The sequence below is a fragment of the Triticum aestivum genome, chromosome 5B, assembly GCF_018294505.1.
Source record: "Triticum aestivum cultivar Chinese Spring chromosome 5B, IWGSC CS RefSeq v2.1, whole genome shotgun sequence".
NCBI lineage: Eukaryota > Viridiplantae > Streptophyta > Magnoliopsida > Poales > Poaceae > Triticum > Triticum aestivum.
The window spans coordinates 294232397-294251588 of record NC_057807.1 but is presented as its reverse complement, the minus strand read 5'-3'; the positions used below and the strand labels follow the sequence as shown (position 1 = coordinate 294251588).

Below are 19192 nucleotides of genomic sequence, written 5' to 3'. Positions count from 1 at the left end.
CGTACGTTGTTGATATATGGCAGAACAGAGAATACGACTACTATGATATGATAGGATGGTCGGTCCCAAGTCCCAACTAACATCTCTGCTTGCATTTTGGTCATATGGGCACTTGATAGCCACAGCAGACACAGCAGATCCTAATTCTGCCTCCTGGCAGTATTATGTATTATGGCCCCCACACCCCACACACAGACGCGCACAAGATTCCTAACATTTTGACCTGACTCAAACAGAACAGAAGTAGAGAACCATATAAGCTACCTCTTCAACAATTATGAAAGGGATTTACAAATGCTCGTTTCTAGTGGGATAATGTCATACACCACGGACACATACAGCGTATGTACGACCAGGGATTCAACCGGGATCACCAATTCACAAAACTGAAGGTCGTTGGGCTTGGGCAAGTGCTGGCAGTACCACGCAGCCGCACCGTGTGTTAAGATTTCAGGATCTCCGGACAATTCTTTTATAGATTTTTTATTTTTCAAACAAATACAAATCACTTCGCTTCCTTCTTCCCAACGACATTGCCACAAAAAGCCGATCGGTACAACAGGCAGACAGCTCAAAACTGATCATACGAATTCAGAGTACATGTTTTTGTCCCCTGTGGACAGGGACGTCTACCAGCATAATTTACATGACCATTCAGCTCTAGCCTACCACATTTGACCCGCATCAACACCACACCGAGCCTTTCACTACCACTACACAAAATGTCGAGGCCAAGGGGCTCGATCACGGCGTGGTTTCACGACTCGCTTATTTCAACCCGTATATATATTATGAGCCAAGTGACCAAGTTGTAGAAACCGTTTCTTTGCTGCCGGTGTGCTCGCATGCTCTTCTCGATCTTCGGTAAGCTCTCTTTCTTACAGTACAGGACCATCATGGCCAACCTTTTACGAACCCGTGATAAATGGGATCTCCGCCAGTGAAGTGGGAAGAGATAGAGGGATGTTCTGACCAGCTAGGTAAGTGATGATACCCGCTACATAACCTGCAAGGGCGAAACCACTCACCTGCAAGCACAACAAGTATCGTACGTGTCAACAACCAATTCTACCTCACTGACGGATGCATAGACAATTGCAATGTGGACACACATCACTTGCAATACGGAATGCACGTTGTTCTGCAGGCCTGCAGTATTTAGTTGTCTGCATCAGGTGGTTAGGGTGTTTAGCGGGTTTTCAACTGTAATGGAAGTCTGTTTTCCTCGATGACGATTACGAAAGACTTCCTCCAAAATGTAACTAGATTAGGCATGATTTGAGTCCTTAAGACAAAAGAACTCTTCTTCGATCAGCAACCAAATCTCACCTTTCCTGAGAAGACATGAACTCTTGCTTTTTACTAATCGTCATACCCAAGACAGTAAGAGACAAATCATGGATTCCTTGCTTTTCACCTCTCTTTGCCGGATAAGAACATGGATTGCATGCTCCCTACTTTAGCGTCGGCATATCCTGCAGCCGGCCGTGACCTCTCTCTGATCACCATGCTCTCATTAACCGACCAATTCACCAACAAGCTAAGCCATCGAGGGAACATGGGGACTCTAGTCGTACTTCTACACTAATTGACCTACTTCTACACCCAGGACAATGAAAAGGGCACACATTGTTCGCTGAAGTATGTTGTAAACAAGCAGACTGAACTTTGGTTTAAAACCTAGATCTCTGAGGAACTAAAACAAGCACAATTTTACTCAGTTTAACTAACAACAATACACTTCAAGAACTGGAAATGTTTTTTCTTAAAATGCAATACAAAAGCAAAAGCTCTAAGCTAAGCTGCAGTCAAAAATAGAAGTTCTGCTCTCAACTCTACCAAAAATTACTGGAAGAAACAATATCAGAAATATGGGTTGTATTCAGAAGTTTGTCAGCGAATGTCAGAAAATGCACTTAATACACCTGCTAATATGATATAATGAGGTTTCATTTTTGTAACAGATTGTGCTGTTAATTGTTATTATGCTGTTCCATATCTCCTTATTAAGAGCGGAATGAGAAAGAAGTTTACCTTGCGAAGGTACCAAAAGAAATCCACCTTTTCCATTCCCATAAAAGCCACTCCTGCTGCAGAGCCGATGATAAGCATCGAACCACCCGTACCAGCACAGAATGCAACAAGCTGCCAGAAATCTGAATCTTGAGGAAACGAAGTCAGGTCATACATCCCCATGGTTGCAGCAACAAGTGGAACATTGTCTATAATTGCTGATGCTACACCAATGATACTTGCAATGAGGTCAGCGTTTGGAATATTGGCATCAAGATAGTTCGCCAACTGCCTCAAAATCCCTGCAGCTTCTAAGCTAGTGCAAAGAAAGAACAAATCCAACTATCAGAAAATTACAACCATCTAAGTGGGAGGAATAGACAGTAATAAGTAGAGCACACGCCATAACAGGGTAACCAAATGTCCAAGCATACAAACAATCTGAGTTAGAGGTGTTAGATGCTATAAATTAGTTATGTATTTCCCAGTTGCATAAGGGCTTTCCTACTGAGACAAGGATGGGTATGTGAACGTGGAACAACTCCATTTCAGGAAGAAGGATCGAGTGCTGGAGGCTCCTCTCAAAGGGGGATGTTTGCCAAGGTGGCTGCCATCTGAGCACTTGAAGCTCGGGCACCGGAGGCGCTTTCTCTCTGAGGGTCTGTGGTGCTTTTGACCCTCAGGGCATATTCACACTGCTAAGTCATATGACAACTTTTGAACCAATATGTTTTCTAGTTCTGCTAATAGTATTCTAGTGAAAAATTACATTCCACATCATCTTTAGGTCTATCAAATCTTAAACTGAAAAATTACATTCCACATCAACTTTTGAAATTAGGTTTAAATGCCTCTTAATATTTTTACATTGCCACTGGCATCACTTGATATTAATTACATTGCTTTCCCGCAGCCGGTTGCGCCGCCGCCGCCGAGACTCCTCTGTCGCCCTCCCCTTCTCCCTCCCTGCAGGCCCCCTCGCCCGCGGCTCCGCCGCCGCTCCTCGCGCCGGCCGCCTCCGTGCCGGCTGCCCCGGGCGCCTCCTTCCGGTGGGCCGATTGCGCGGACGACGCCCCCTTCCCCCCTCCCCCCTCTCCGTCTGCCCCGCCACTCCTCTCTCCGTCCGGCAGCTCGCTCCGCCCCGCCGGCCGGCCTTCTCAGCCCCCCACGTGAGGGGTTTTGACGCCGGCAGGCGGCCTCAGGCGGCGTGCTCTCCGGCGAGCCGCTGCCTCGCCCGGCCCCCGCGCGGCCAAGACCCGGCCTTGGGCGGCCCCTCCCTCCGCCGCCGCCGCGTGCAGGCGTGGGGTGTTGCCGGGCGGGCTGACTGTGGCCTCGCGCGCTCCTCCTGGCGCCGGCCGGCGGTGGATGTCCGGCCGCCGGCCCCTCTCCCCCCTCTGCTTCCCCTCCCCCTCCCCGCCTCCCTCCCGGCCCCGGTGCCGCGGTCGTCGCCATTCCGCCCCTTCATCGCACGATTCGGATCCTCGGGGCTCCTCGTGCGCACTTCCCGCGCCGCCTGGCCCCCGGCCGCTCGCCTCGCTGACGCGCCGCCGGCGGCGGCGCCTTCTTCCCCGTCCGGTAGGGTTTCCCCTCCCCTGGCCGCTCCCTCCCCCCCCCTCTGGCTCCCCGGCTGGGCCTGCGAGGCTCCTGGGCCACGGCCCATCCCTCTCGGGGCCCATGTGGCCCCCCCCCGGCTCCCCCTCCCCCCTTCCCTGCGGGCCGGCCCATCCAGGCTGGGCCACCTCCATGCCCTAGGCCCAGGGAGGTGCCGGCCAGCGCCTTCTGGCTCCCTCGAAGCCTCTCCCTCGCCCATCCCTCGCGCGCCGCCTCCCCTGCTTCGGGCTCGTCTCGCCCCGATCCCCCGCCCCCTTCTGCTCCCGCCCTCGCCCCGCATCCACCTCTCGCCGCGCCTCCCCCCTCGTCTGGCCGTCCGGCGGCTTCTCTGACGCCGGTAGCCCGCCTCGCCCTGCCCCCTCCCGCCCGGTTGCGGCTCGCCATGCCGCGCGACCAGGCGGACCTGGCTCCCCGGGCGAAGCGCAAGGCGGGGGGTGATTCCCGCGACTCGTCCCGGCCCTCCCCCGACTCCCTCCGACGGGAGGAGGAGCTCCGGCGCGAGCTCCGGGAGCTCCGGGACAGCCGCCGCTCCCCCTCCCGTCGGGATGACCGGGCCCGGTCACGCTCGCCCCGAGCGTCGTCGGGCAATTGGCGTCGCCGGCGCTCCCCCTCGCCCTCCCGTCGTAGGGACCGGTCCCCCTCCCCCGCCCGTCCGGTTCGTGATGGCATCCTCCCCACTCCGGACACCCGCCGCTACGTCCCGCCTCACGCTGCCTCGGGGTCCTCGGCCCCGGGTCCGACCTCTGGGGGCGCTCCCGCCCGCGGCCGCCCTGGCCCCGCCAAGAAGAAGAAGCGTCGGGGTGCCCGACCCACTCCGACCATCCCTCCATCCTCGGGTCCGGGGGCCCCCTCCGCTCCGGGCCCCGTCTCCGGTCTTCCTCGCCCCCCTTGCTTCAACTGTGGGGTGAGGGGGCACTCCCAGGTTGCCTGTGTCAACCCCCAGTGCTGCTACCTCTGCAAGGATCCGGGCCACCCCGCCATTCTGTGTCCGGACAGACCGGTGGTGTCCGAGCTCATGATGTATGGCCACGGCATCGAGGGGTTGGGCTTCTTCCACCTTGAGGTCCCGGATGCCCCTCCGCCTTCGCCCTCTCTTCAGGCGATCGTCACGGTCGTTGACGGGGTGGCCTCCCCGGAGATGATCGAGGCCGAGCTCAACCACCTCTACCGTTGTCAGTGGGACTGGGTGGTTACCCCCACCGCCAGCCACATCTTCTCCGTCGTCTTCCCCGACTCCGTCAGCTACGGCTACGGCACGCGTAGTGGCCGGATCACCCTCGCCCTCAACCAGCTGGTGGTTGAGATCTCCGAGCCTGTTCTCGACGCCCAGGCCGTGGCCGTCCTCGACACCGCTTGGATCCTCATCTCCGGTCTCCCTGACATCGCGCGGTCAGAGCTTGTCATCCGCCAGATGTCTCGCCTCTTGGGCAAGGTGGTGGTGGTTGATGAGCTCTCACTGCGCAAGGAGGAGGAGGTCAGGGTCAAGGTCAAGTGTCTCGACTCCACCAGGCTGCACACCTCGGTCCGGGTCTTCTTCAACGACCAGGGCTTCGACCTCAGGATCGCCCCCGAGCCGCCCAACCACGTTGGGCGCCCCCGCTCCCTCGACGTTGGTCCCCCAGACGACTTCCGGGGGGCCGGCGGAGACTACCACGGCCGTCACCACTCGCGCTCCCACCACTCTGACGAGGAGGGGGAGTCCGAGGACTCCCGCTCTCCTCCTCCCTCGCCCCCCCCTCCGGCTCCGGGGGGCAAGGGCCGCCAGGCCGCCCCAGGCCCCTCCGCTGATGACCCCCCGATCCCTGACGGGTCGTCGTCCGAGGGGAGCGACATCTCCAGTGTCGGCCTGGTGGTCTGCCCGGCCTCCTCTCCGCGCTCCCCCGTCTCTCCCCCGGCTCCGGAGGTGGCTCCTGTCGACCCGACAGGCGGCCCCATCCCCTCCGCGCCGGCGGCTCCTGAGGGTGGGTCGCCGTCTCCTGCGGACACCCCCCCCCTCCGGCCTCGCCTCCCCCAGCCTCCATCATCTCCTCGCCACCTGACGCCCCCTCGGTCCCGCCTTGCTCTACGGCCTCGGGTGCGATCTCCCCCCCTCGGGTCGCTCCCACCCCCTCGACAGTGAGTCCCGTCGGCTGTGCTGGGCCGGGATTGGTGGCCCCCCCCTCGTCGCCCTCTGGGGAGGTGGCGGCCCAGATCATCACCCCCCTGGCGGCCCAGCCTCCCCCTCCTCGGTCTGCCGCCTACTCCCGCCGCGGCCGGTCGGCCTCTTCCCCGGTGGTCGCCGGACGCAGGAGTGCTCGGTTGGACGCCGCTCACCCCGAGGGCCGCCCGGCGCTCCCCATCTCCGAGCGGGCTGAGCTTCGCGCTGCCGCCCGCAACCTGGAGCCAGGTACGCCCTCCGCCCCCCCTTCTACTTCTGCTTCGTCTTGCTCCTTCTCTGCTCTTGAATCTGTCCCTTTGGGCCATCTCGCCCAAGTGGCCGCCGATTCCGCGATCATCTTCCGTGGGGAGGTGGGTCCCCCCCTCGCCCAGATTGAGGCCATTCGGGCCCGGGAGCTTCTGGATGGGAAACTGGCAGAGGCCCGAGCGGCCCTTGCGGCTCCCCCTCCCCCGGCCCAGGCGCCCCCTAGAGACCCCTCCCCCCCTCCTCGGACGCGGCAGACGGCCCCCGGCCCTTCGGGGGCCGAGCTGGTGATCCGGGGTCGCACCCGCTCCCGCACGGCGGCCCTCCGCGCTCTCAGCGCGTCTCGTGTCTTGGGGTCAAGCAGCCCCCCAATGGCTCCTTGATGCGTGCCCTATTCTGGAACATCCGCGGCTTCGGCCATGATGGCCGACGCCGCCAGTTAGTGGAGTACTTGCGAGATGAACGCATCGACCTAGTGGCCGTGCAGGAGACCATGCGCCGGGACTTTGCGCTCCCTGAGCTCGACCGGCTGAGCTCTCACCTATTTGCGTGGCACTGGCTCCCTTCTAGTGGGAGTGCAGGCCACTCGGGTGGCATCCTCCTAGGCGTGAAGGATGCCACCTTTGAGGTGGGCAGCATGGACCGGGGCGAATTCTTCGTCAGCATGGAGGTCTTTGAGAGATCTCTCAATTTCAAATGGGAGATCATCATCGTCTATGGTCCGGCTGACCATAGTAGGTCGGCCTCCTTCCTGGAGGAACTTCACCGGAAAATCTCGGCCGCCTCCCTCCCCGTAGTTGTCGGGGGGGGGACTTCAACCTGTTGCGGTGTGCGGAAGACAAGAACAATGGCAATGTTAGTTTTGCCCGGATGGACATGTTTAACGACTTCATTGCCGACCTCGCCCTCAGGGAGCTTGATCGGGTTGGGGCTCGTTTTACTTGGACCAACCGCCAAGCCTCCCCGACCCTCTCCGTCTTGGACAGGGTCCTAGTTTCCCCCGAGTGGGACCTCCGGTGCCCCTTAGCCTCTCTTCGTGCCGTCACCCGGATTGGGTCTGACCACGTTCCCCTGCTTCTCTCCTCCGCGGATGAGCGCCCCCCGATTCCCCCTCGGTTCCGTTTTGAGGCTTTCTGGCTCTCCCAGGCCGGATTCTCCGACGCCGTCAGTGCTCGTTGGATCGAGGCTCGTGGCCATCCCCACCCCCGCCCCCCTTCCGCCATAGATGCGTGGCACTTCTGTGCGAAGCGTGCCCGACAATTTATGAAGGGGTGGGGAGCCAACCTGGGAAGAGACTCCAGGGAACGGAAGAAGGCTCTCCTGTCGGCGATCCAGGCCCTCGACTTCAGGGCTGATGCGATCGGTCTCTCTCCTGACGAGTGGATGTCCCGTTATGACCTCGAGGACCAGCTCTCCGTGATTTACTCTGATGAGGAGGCTTATTGGCGCATTCGGGGCGCCCAGCGTTGGGTCTTGAAGGGGGATGCGAATACGGCCTACTTCCAGGCGATCGCAAATGGGCGCCGTAGACGCAACACCATCTCCTGCCTTTGGGAGGGAGCCACTCTCCTTCAGGATCCCCGAGATATCCGCGCCCATGTTGATGGCTTCTATCGCTCCCTCTTCTCCCCCGCTCCTCGGAGCGGCCTCTCTCTTGCCTTTGACTGCTGGACCGGCGACCGTCTAGTCTCTGACGAAGACAATGCCACCTTGACGGCCCCCTTCTCTGAACAAGAGGTCTGGGAGGCTATCAAGGGTATGAATCCCTCCTCGGCGCCGGGCCCGGACGGCCTCCCGGTTCTCTTCTTCCAAACCTTCTGGAGCGTGGTCAAACCCGAGATCATGGCCATTTTCGAGGAATTCTTCGTGGGCTCGATCGACCTTGGCCGCCTCAACTTTGGGACCATCTCCCTCATTCCCAAGGTCCCTGGGGCGACTGACATCCGCCAGTTCCGCCCGATTACGGTCATAAACGTGATCTTCCGGATCTTGGCCAAAGGGTACGCCAATAGGGTGACCCTGCTGGCCGACCGGATCACTCACCCTAATCAGTCGGCGTTCATTCAGGGCCGGTTCATCCTTGATGGGGTCTTGGTCCTGCACGAGGTTCTTCATGAGGTCCGGGTCAAACACCTGAAGGCGGTCTTTCTGAAGATCGATTTTCACAAAGCTTATGACACGGTTAGCTGGCCCTTCCTTCGGGAAGTCCTTCTGCGCAAGGGATTTGACGACCGGTGGATCACGAGAGTCATGCAAATGGTCTCTTGCGGTCGCACGGCGGTCAATATTAATGGCGAAATTGGTCCCTTCTTCCCTACCCTTTGTGGGGTGCGCCAAGGCGACCCCTTCTCCCCGTTCCTCTTCAACATGGTCGTGGACGCTTTGGCTTCCATTCTCGATAAGGCGAAAGCTGCGGGCCACCTCCGAGGCATCGCCCCCCATCTCTCCGGGGACGCGGGGATCTCCATCCTCCAGTATGCGGACGACACGATCATCATGGTCGAAGGCTCGGAGATGGACATCGCCAATCTCAAATTCCTCCTCCTTTGCTTTCAGCAGATGTCGGGCCTCAAGATCAATTTTGATAAGAGCGATGTTATGGTGATGGGATACTCTCCCGAGGAGTCAGTGGCCATTGCCAATAGACTCAATTGCCGCTTGGGCTCGTTTCCTTCTACCTATCTGGGGACGCCCATCAGTCACTCGCGCCTCCTGGCCGCCGATCTTCGCCCCTCCGTGACCAAGCTCCAGACTAGATGCGAGCCTTGGCAGGGGAGGTGGCTGTCCAAGGCGGCCAGGACTATTCTTATCAACTCCTCCCTCTCCAGTCTCCTCTTATTTCTTATGAGTCTCTACAGCCTTCACGATTCTCTTCATAAGGAGATCGCCAAAATCCAGTCCCGCTTCTATTGGGCTGGGGAGCACGGCAAGCAGAAGTATCACATGGTCAGCTGGCCTGACATCTGCAAGCCGAGGGAGCAGGGGGGTTTGGGGATCATGTGCTCCAAACGGATGAATATTGCCCTCCTCTCCCGATGGCTGTGGCGCATCTCGCAGGGCCACGGGGGCCTCTGGCTGGACATTATCCGGAATAAATACCTGCGCGGCCAACCCCTTGCCTTCTGCCAGAAGTCGGGTGGCTCTCAGTTCTGGCAGTCCCTTGTCCAGCTCCTCCCTGTGCTCCGCATTGGTACCTCTATCTCGGTAGGATCTGGCCGTTCGACGTTATTCTGGTATGACCGTTGGGCCGGTGACGCCCCCTTTGCGGCTCGCTTCCCCATTCTCTTTGCTATCTCTGTCGACCCCATGATCTCTGTTGATAGGGCCCTATTTGACTTAGGGCGCCTCGCTTTCCGTCGGCCATTTGGGCCTGCGGAATCCGCCGCCTGGCGTGAGCTTCTTGAGTGCGTCGCTCTTCATGAGCCGCTGGTTGACGGCGTCCAAGACCGTGTTCGATGGCATTTGGAGCCGTCTGGCCAGTTCTCTACCAAATCGCTCTATGCGGCCATTGCCCCCTCCGCCGCCCCTCCCCCCCTCTCAATGGTTTGGTCCGTCCGCCTCCCTCTGAAGATCCGTATCTTCATGTGGCAGTGGATCCGGGGACGGATCCCCTCCGGTGTGGAGGTCCGCAAGCGTAATGGCCCGGGTTCTGGTCTCTGCCCCCTCTGTGCCGTCCCCGAGGACTCTAACCACATCTTCTTCGCTTGCACCTCTGCCCAGTTCCTCTGGAGCTGTTTTCGCGAGCTTGTCGGCGGAAATTGGACTCACACCAACTTCCCCGACCTTTTTGCTGAACTCCAAGCGTCCCCCCCGTCCTCCCGCCACATTAGGTGGCTGGAGGTCGGGACCCTAGCCTGGACTCTTTGGACTGTTCGTAATAAGCTTGTGATTGAGCGCACTCCGCTTCGTCGTGCTACTGACGCTCTCTACAAATTCTCGGGTTTCCTGCAGCTTTGGCGGCCGCTTAGCCGTCTCCTGGAGCGCGACGCCATCTCCGCCTTCATCGCCGGCCTCCGCTCGATGGCCGTCCGCCTGTCGCCGCCGCCGCCGCCCCCTCCGCCGGAGCCTGACTAGTCCCCTGCGTGGGTCTCTCGCCTGGCCTCGCCCGGTTTCCTTTTCTGTTTCTTTGGGCTTGTTGAGCTGTGCCCTCAACAGTACCTTATGACTTTGTTGTGCTACTTGGGTGTGTGTGTCTGAACCTGTTGGGGTTGTGTGTTTTGTGGCGGTGTGCTTTATCTATAAAGCGGGGCGAAAGCCTTTTTCGGTAATTACATTGCTTTAAGATTCCACAACTTTTCTAAAGGTGAGCTCCGCAAGGCAAAGCCCCAAATAATTGTACAGAGTGGAAGGGGGTGGGTTTACCTGCCAACCGACAACAGAATACCTAAGAAGAACAGAATTCCTTGTGTATCAATCCGTGAAAGTGCTTGTGGAACTTTCAATCTCTGCCTTCCAGATTCTCCATAATGAATCGCATCTGTCAGAATCCAGAGAATCCCAAGACCAAGGAGCATCCCCATGAAAGGTGGCAATCCAGTGAGAGATTTAAACACTGGAACAAACACTAGGGCTCCAAGACCAACGGCAAATACAAGTTGTCCTCGAGGAGCCATTTGCTCTGATGACAGCAAACTTGAAGATGACTGAGACGATCCATTTGCTTCACTGCATGCAATTTACAGCAAATTATTCTGTAAGGCACACGAATTTTGTTTAATGTCATGTATTAGAAGTAGTCCTTTGTTAATAACCTGGTGAGGGACATCAGGGCCAGTGGGACCATCAACGAAATGACCGAAGGAACAAACAAGCCCTGCCAGATCATAAGCCAAGCAGCATCCCACAATCAAAATATGTAGCACTTTGTTGAAGCATGCAGAAAAAAGATAAACACACAATATTTCACAAAATGATTGATTGCTCGCAATCTAGATTATGGGGTTCATTTTGTAAAAGGGCTTCCGTTTTTGTGATGGGCAAATCACAATACTTGATGACAATTAGATTTGGAGCCATCTTCCATTCAATTTATACTGATTTAAGCAATTCACCTAATTTTGCACTATAAATTATCCCGAAGAGCAACTGCACTATCGACTAAAATTTTGTAATACTGTTGGATGGAAAGAAATAGCTCTCATAGAGGACATGATAAAATTGGTAGAAATATAGTCATATTTAGATGTTCTCCTTCAACGTAGTTTCAGTTAATCAACATTTAGAAGGTTCCCCACTAAAGACATACATTATACGATGTCTGAAAAAGTCATGTTAAGTTCGAGGCTTTGATCAACACTGTTCAGTAAAAATATAGGGTAGAAAATTATAGCATGGCATAAAAACTTTATGAACAGTTTAGAGAGCTCTAACATTAAGGAAATATCTGCATAATGAATATTTTAGAGAGCTCTAACATGAAGGATCTTCATAAGCAAACCACAAATACAGGAATAAATGTGCAAATCTGACCTGTATTATTTTTAAAGTCGTAATCTGACCATGAATCCACAACATAGTGGTCGTCACATCACCAATTGGTGTCCATGCACCCCCAGCGTTAGCTGCTATTACAACAACAGCACCTAGCAACCTATCCCAATAAGACAACGTTTACTTAAAATGCCAAACACTCCTTCAAACCATTTATTGATAAACTGAAGAACATAAAGTATGTATACCAGCCTGCGGAGATAAATGAGATCTAATTTATGATGCTGTGTCCATCCCTAACTCGATACTGGTTTTTGAAAAATACACTTGGAGAAAGCGTGAAGCTGCACCAAGTTGGCCTCACATTAACACAAGAATTATTCCCCAAGCAAACTGTGAAGGCAGCAAATGGACTCACGTGCCAACCTTCGAGGATTAAAAAAAATGTTGTTTGTACAACTAATAAATTTCCCTTTTCCTTTATCTTTTAATTTATAATAAAAGAAATTATTATTTTATTTCAACCTTAGAATTTCATATTGTTGCACATTACTTTGAATAACCTGTATAAATTTCTTGGAAGCTTCTCATGTTGATTTGATGCCAAAACAAGCACAGCTTGCTCTTTCACGGCACAAGGGTGGTTGGCACTACATGCTTTTCCTACCAATTTAGCCCCTCGGTACTATGTACAGCAACGTGCAACAGTCGGTATAAAACAAACTATTGAGACAAAATATTGCCAAGTTGCACTTATCGACATACAATCCCACCACTTGAGTTCAAGTTCTCACAGACACGAATTTAGGTTACTTCTACCATCGGAGCTTCCCCCTCGGTTTCTTAAAAAAAAAGGATACAAGCAAGTTCCTGAGAAATCAAGTTTCACTGGACGAACCTCCCAACTACAATCAGAGTATCAGATCACAGGTCTCGCGAACATTCACTTAAGCTGTGACAGTGGAGCCTACGCATATTAATGAAAGATGATAGAAATACAGCAAGAGGACAACTTTAAATCAGATTTTTGTTACTATGTACAAAGAATACAACAATAAAAAATGAAGATAATGAGAATACAAAGATTTGATCATTGACAGTAAATATGGTACCATACAAGCAAAGCAATTACCAAATTAGGTACAAAGAAAATTGCTGAGATAATAGAGGTTATACTTTCTGTACTCTGATGGAGGTACTAGTTTCCGGAGCAATGACACCATCACAATAGTCGAAGTCAAGTTGTCAAGGATAGAACTCAAAAAGAAGGTTACAAAGCCAATCTGAAATAAGAAACAACGTATACATAAAAAAATATAAAGAATGGTAATTATGGCTCTGAAATAAAAGGTTAGTAATTTAAGGTTACATGGACCATGGTGAGTTTATGATACAAGAAGGTATTTAATGTCTAGGGGAAAAAAATGAACGAACATGAAACTATCTAGGAATCAGAACTATTTCTTCTTTCACAAAATAATAATTGTTCGCCTTAGGTGCGGTTGCTGAATTGTGGTACGCTAAACTTATTTTATGCTGATGTGCAAAAGTAGCTACGTTAAAGTTAGGATTCTTTTTGTCAAACCATATTATAACCTAACTAATACAGTGTTTATTTGGTTTCACCACAGGTAAAGTCGCAGTTAAATTGTAAAAGTTTTCTACCTTGATAAATATACATGCACTCCTGCGTGGTCTCGAGAAAAGGCTAAGAGCAGGGGCAGTTCTTTTCGAGGAAACGCTAAGCCTACATCTCGGCGCATTGATAGGCAGGTAAACTATTTACATGCCTATGAGAAGGCTACACCCGTTACGCCAAGCCATTACATCATGCCAGTAATGCCACCCAAGACCCCTACCGCCAGCCATTACGAACGGATGCACCTCCTCTTAGATGGTGGTCATGAGACAGCTGGCCTCTGTATTCACGGTACTGAAGATTGAAGAGTTTCGCAAGTAAGTTGCCCAACCTAGAGACTGGGCAGTGGGCACAGTGTGACATAGACAGAAGAATACCAACAACAAATCTGCCAAGTCACTGGAATTAAAGCTACCTTAATTGGTAAGGCCAATAAATGAATGGGGAGCCAAGGAATCTCCGAAAGAATTGTGCAAGAGTAGCAGAAAAGATGTGAATTTTTTGTGTGTGGGAATTCTAAGGTTTCCTCTAAACTGAATTACTAGGGGTCGGAGAATTGTTCAGTTCAACGTGAAAGACAGATACCTTTGAAGTGGAATAGCATACATGTTAGAGTAGTCATTATGGTATACGACTTCTAGTCCAAGTCAGTTTTGTAACCCTACCCCAAGTCGGTTTGTACCCTCTTATATTGTTATGGCGCTGCTAGAAGGAGGACGCGAGAGGGCCGGCCGGGGGCCTTTCTACCCACCGGCGGGCAAGAGGGAAGGGATTTCCTTCTTAATTCTTGCTTGATTAGATTGATACATCTCCTCTCTTTATATAGAGAGGTTTACTTGACTCCCAAGCAAGGCTTACTTGACCCCTAAGCAAGCGACCCTTATCTCTAATTAACCCTAAGACTAATGGGCCCATTAGGCCCATTACGTACTCTAACACTACACCCCACCTGGACATGCAGCTTGTCCTCGAGCTGCAGCCTAACCAACTTATAACCATGACTTGACGCAACACAAACCTAACACCTAAAAACAAGCCTTTTACATCTCGGCTTGTTTTATTATTCTCAATCTGAAATAGACTAGGACGCTTTATTTTGGACGTGCACGTGTACAGCCACCTGGATCCCATGGACACCACCTGGACAAAAGGAGTGCATGTGTATGGCTGTTGGTCTGCACCGCACATCGAAGAGTGGAGGGCTTGCGATGGAGAATGACGAGGAGGGGTGCGCCCCCCCAACCGCCGATGTCGCAGACTTTGAGGTCGCTGCCCGCGGGGAAAACAACATGCCAGCCGCCCGTGGGGGAAACTGCATGCCCAAGATCCCCGATGCAGCGGACGAGATCGAGATCCTTTGCACAGCGAAGGGCAACTTGGAGGAGCGGCAGCTGCAGACCACGCATCTCCCGCACACGCCGACGCGCTAGGAGGCCGCGCGCAGCAGCCTGCAGCCTCACCGCCGCCGACACGTGGCGGGTAACGATCCAAGACGGAAGCGGTGACGGCGACGGTAGGGACTTGATCTGCTGGATGTGGACGCCATGGGATGGCGGCGGCGCTGATGGGAACGAGGTCGTCGCACTCCCGTCATAGGGCATCCCATACTGGGCGGTGGAGCTGACCAGCGGTGGCTGCTGCAGCTGCAGCGGGTGCTGCGCTGTCGCGCCGGGTAGCGGCAACGGTTGTTGCCGCGGAGCACCGGGCGCGGCGGAGGCTGCCGGGAGCGGCGGCTGCCACTGCAGCCATGGCTGGGCGATGGTGGCAATGGATGGCAACTGCAGCGGCTGCTGTAGCGGCCCGGCGAGCGCGGCGAAGGCCGCCTGGTACGGCGGCTGCCACGGCAGCCACGGCGGCGCGGGGGCGACGATGGGCGGCGCAACCGGGTGCGGCCCGTAGGACCTGCCCAAGAACAGGTGGATCTGCTGGACCGCCTGGGTTAGGTCCCGTAGCACCCCGGACACCTCCTCCCAGGTGAGGACGGTGGGGGCGGGCGCGACAGAGGATCCCGGCGCAGGCAGGAGCGGGGTGACGGGCGTGGTGGTCGCCGGAGGCGACAAGGTGACCAGCAGCGGAAGAGACGGGCTTGGCGGCGGTGAAGACATGATCGAACCAAAGCTAGCTGATACCAAATTGTTATGGCGCTCCTAGAAGGAGGGCGCGAGAGGGCCGGCCGGGGGCCTTTTTGCCCACGGCCGGGCAAGAGGGAAGGGATTTCCTTCTTAATTCTTGCTTGATTAGATTGATACATCTCCTCTCTTTATATAGAGAGGTTTACTTGACTCCCAAGCAAGGCTTACTTGACCCCTAAGCAAGCGACCCTTATCTCTAATTAACCCTAAGACTAATGGGCCCATTAGGCCCATTACGTACTCTAACATATATACTCTTGTATGCCGCACCAAATCAATCAATAAGCAACAGTTTTATTCATCCTTCATGGTATGTTAGAGTAGTCATTATGGTATACGACTTCTAGTCCAAGTCAGTTTTGTAACCCTACCCCAAGTCGGTTTGTACCCTCTTATATACTCTTGTATGCCGCACCAAATCAATCAATAAGCAACAGTTTTATTCATCCTTCATGGTATCAGATACCGGTCCTAGGGTTTAGGGTATGGCTCCGCCGAGGCCGCTGCCACTGCTGCCAACATCTGGCACTCCCTCCGTCAGCTCTTCCAAAGCAACACCGACGCTTGGAAAAACACTCTCCACACCGAGCTTCGCAATATGGTGCAAGGAGACGCCCCGGTGAACCTGTTCTGCCAGCGCGTTAAGACCATTGGTGATGAGCTCCACGAACTCGGCGATACAGTTAGCTACTCACAGCTAATCAACATCGTCGTCGTCGGCCTCAGCGAGGACTTTGACAAGCAAGCCTCGTTCATACCGATCATACGGCCTCCTCCTACCTTCGCTGAAGTTCGTTCCCTGCTCCAACTCGCGGCAGAAACACAAGCTCGCAAGGACTCTCGCCCCAAGGGCTTTCATGTTGCGGCTCGTCCTCCTCCGCCGTCTACACCAGTGCCGCCTCCCATGCCGGCTCCTGCCGCCGGGCCGTCCGCGTCGTCATCCGCTCAACCGCCCCCAGGCTGGCGCCCTAGTCCGAACTACCGCGGCAAAAATCCTATCTACAGGCCGTTGTCGACTCGTTCGGTTCTGCCTACTGCACCGAGTCCTGCAGCACTCACCAGTGCTCCATCTGCGGTTGCATGGCGGCCTCCTCATGATCCTTGGACGGGGCTCGTTCAGGCGTGGCCCATGCCCTGGTCCGCTCCGTCGGCATACTCAGGTGCCTGGCAACCCGGCCTTCGGCCGCCTACTGGTGCTCCCGGGGTTCTCAACCCCCGACAGCCGGCCAATGCCTATCACGCCGCCCCGACATATGCTCCTTCTGGTCATTACTCCACCGACGGCGGCGCCTACTACACACCTCAGCTGGCACTGCTCCCGACGCCACCCTCACCACAGCCGGCCAATGCCTCTCCCGCCGCCCCGACGTATGCTCCTTGTGGTCACTACTCCACCGACGACGGCGCCTACTACACACCCCAGCCGGCCCTGCTGCCTTCACCATCATATCCGCCGGCATTGCTCCCGACGCCACCCTCACCTGCGACGCCGAGCTGGGATCAAGCTGCTTTTCTCTAGGCCATGAATAACTTTGCTGCACAAGGAAACTCAGGTACGGATTGGATCTTTGATTCAGGGGCCTCTAGTCATATGTCTGCATCTAGTAATTGGTTATCATCTTGCACTAAATCTCCGTTCCCTTCCATTACCCTCGGAGATGGATCATCTATTCCTATATATTGTGTTGGTCAGGCTCAATTTCCCTCTTCCATTAAACCTCTTTTACTTTGCGATGTTCTAGTTGCACCCGCCCTCATTAAAAATCTTATTTTTGTTCGCCAATTTACTTGCGACAATCTAGTTTCGGCTGAATTTGACCCTTTTGGTTTATCTGTGAAGGATTACCTGACCAAGGCCGAGATCGCTCGCTTCAATATCTCCGGTGATCTTTACTCTCTTAATGGAGTTCCTGCCGCCACCCCTCCAACATCCATGCTGGCCTCCGTCGATCTCTGGCATCGTCGCTTGGGCCATCCCAACCCTGCTGTCTTAGCTTCTATTCTTAGTGAATTTACCATACCATGTAATAGGGATTCTCATAATTCTGTATTTTGCCAGTCATGTCAATTAGGCAAACATGTGCGTCTTCCCTTTAGTTCCTCTAGCTCTTGTAGCACTTATCCCTTTGAATTAATACATTGTGATTTATGGACCTCTCCCATTGCAAGTGTTTCGGGTTTTAAATACTACCTTGTTATCCTAGATGATTTCACCCACTTTGTCTGGACTTTTCCTCTACGCAACAAATCCGAGGTCCATTCTCTCTTTCTTAATTTTCAACGCTATGTGTCTGTCCACTTCTTCCTCCCAATTCGCTTTATCCAATGTGACAATGGTCGCGAGTTTGATAACATTAAAAATCATACTTTCTTCTTACAACATGGCATCCTGCTTAGATTCTCATGTCCTTACACCTCCCCTCAAAATGGTAAAGCCAAACGTTCTCTTCGCACCCTCAATGATATAGTTCGCACTCTTCTCATTCAATCATCTATGCCTCCCAAGTTTTGGGCTGAAGCCCTACACATGGCCACCTTCCTTCTAAATATTCGACCTTCTAAAACTAAACCCAATACTACTCCCTATTATTCCCTCTTTCTTTCCCACCCCGACTACTCCGCGGTTCGTGTTTTCTGCTGTCTCTGTTTTCCAAATGCCTACGCCACTTCTGCAAATAAATTGTCACCACAATCTATCCCATGTGCTTTTCTCGGCTTCTCTGACGAGCACAAAGGCTATCGCTGTCTCGACCTTCACACCAGACACGTTCATGTCTCTCATCATGTCACGTTTGTTGAGCACATTTTTCCTTTCTCACAACGCATTACTACACCATCCAACACCCCTAGCTCGGCAAACACCCCCTCTCCCCGTCCTTTCCAACTATATACTCCCCTACCTACACCCCCTCATGTTGAACACAACATACCACCACCAACATTAACACCCGCCATAGCCGATACCAACCCTACCCTCACCCCACCCGAGACGTCCCCAACACCCCCGACCCCTCCTCCCTCCCCAACACCCTCGACCCCTGCTCCCTCCCCAACACCCCCGGCCCCTACTCCCACTCCACCACCCAGCCCTGCTCCTTCGTCTGACTCTTCCGCTGCGCCGGACTCACCCGTACCCACCATACCCCCTCGTGCTATTCCTACAGCAGCCCCGATTAATGATCATCGCATGCATACTAGGGCTAAATCAGGATTTCATCAACCCCAAGACCGCCTAAACCTTCATATCACCGTATCTCTCACTTCCCTCCCAAAGAATTACAAAACTGCTCTACTTGATCCCAATTGGGCCGCTGCCATGCAAGAAAAATATAATGCTTTACTTCAAAATAACACATGGCAGCTTGTTCCTCGTCCTCCCAATACAAATATTGTTTCTGGCAAATGGATTTTTCGCCAAAAGTTTCACTCCGATGGGAGCCTCTCATGATATAAAGCCAGGTGGGTTTGTCGTGGCTTTTCTCAACAAGGAATTGATTACGACGAAACCTCTTCTCCTGTTGTTAAACCTAGCACCATTCGTACCGTTCTTAGTGTTGTTGTCTCCTCTTCCTGGCCTATTCACCAACTTGATGTTAAAAATGCTTTCCTCCATGGTTCCCTTCAAGAAATTGTCTACTGTCAGCAACCTCTGGGTTTTGAAAATCCATCCTTTCCAACTCATGTCTGTCTTCTTCAGAAATCTCTCTTCGGTCTTAAACAGGCCCCACGAGCTTGGTTTCAACGCTTCTCCTCCTTCATCCAAACAATAGGCTTCACTCCATCTCTCTCCGACACCTCTCTTTTTGTGTATCATCAAAATTCTGATACTGCCTATTTACTTCTCTATGTTGATGATATCATTCTCAGCACATCCTCTCAAACGTTCTTAGATCATATTGTCTCTCTTCTTAGATCTGAATTTTCTATGACTGACCTAGGACTCCTCCATCATTTCTTAGGCATTAC

At 53.6% G+C, this 19192-nt stretch overlaps 1 protein-coding gene across 1 annotated transcript in view; it reads right to left on the bottom strand.

The window, feature by feature from the left end:
• Positions 1–550: 550 nt before the first annotated feature.
• Positions 551–19192, bottom strand: part of LOC123111475 (sodium/proton antiporter 2) — a 31395-nt gene continuing 12753 nt past the window's right edge. Inside the window, exons 5-10 of the mRNA XM_044532275.1 lie at positions 12632–12738; positions 11495–11615; positions 10777–10838; positions 10388–10690; positions 2035–2329; positions 551–1028 (exon numbers count right to left, since the gene is read on the bottom strand). Of these exons, the coding sequence (XP_044388210.1) occupies positions 909–1028; positions 2035–2329; positions 10388–10690; positions 10777–10838; positions 11495–11615; positions 12632–12738 (1008 nt within the window). The 3' untranslated portion in view covers positions 551–908. The remainder of the gene's footprint in view (positions 1029–2034; positions 2330–10387; positions 10691–10776; positions 10839–11494; positions 11616–12631; positions 12739–19192) is intronic.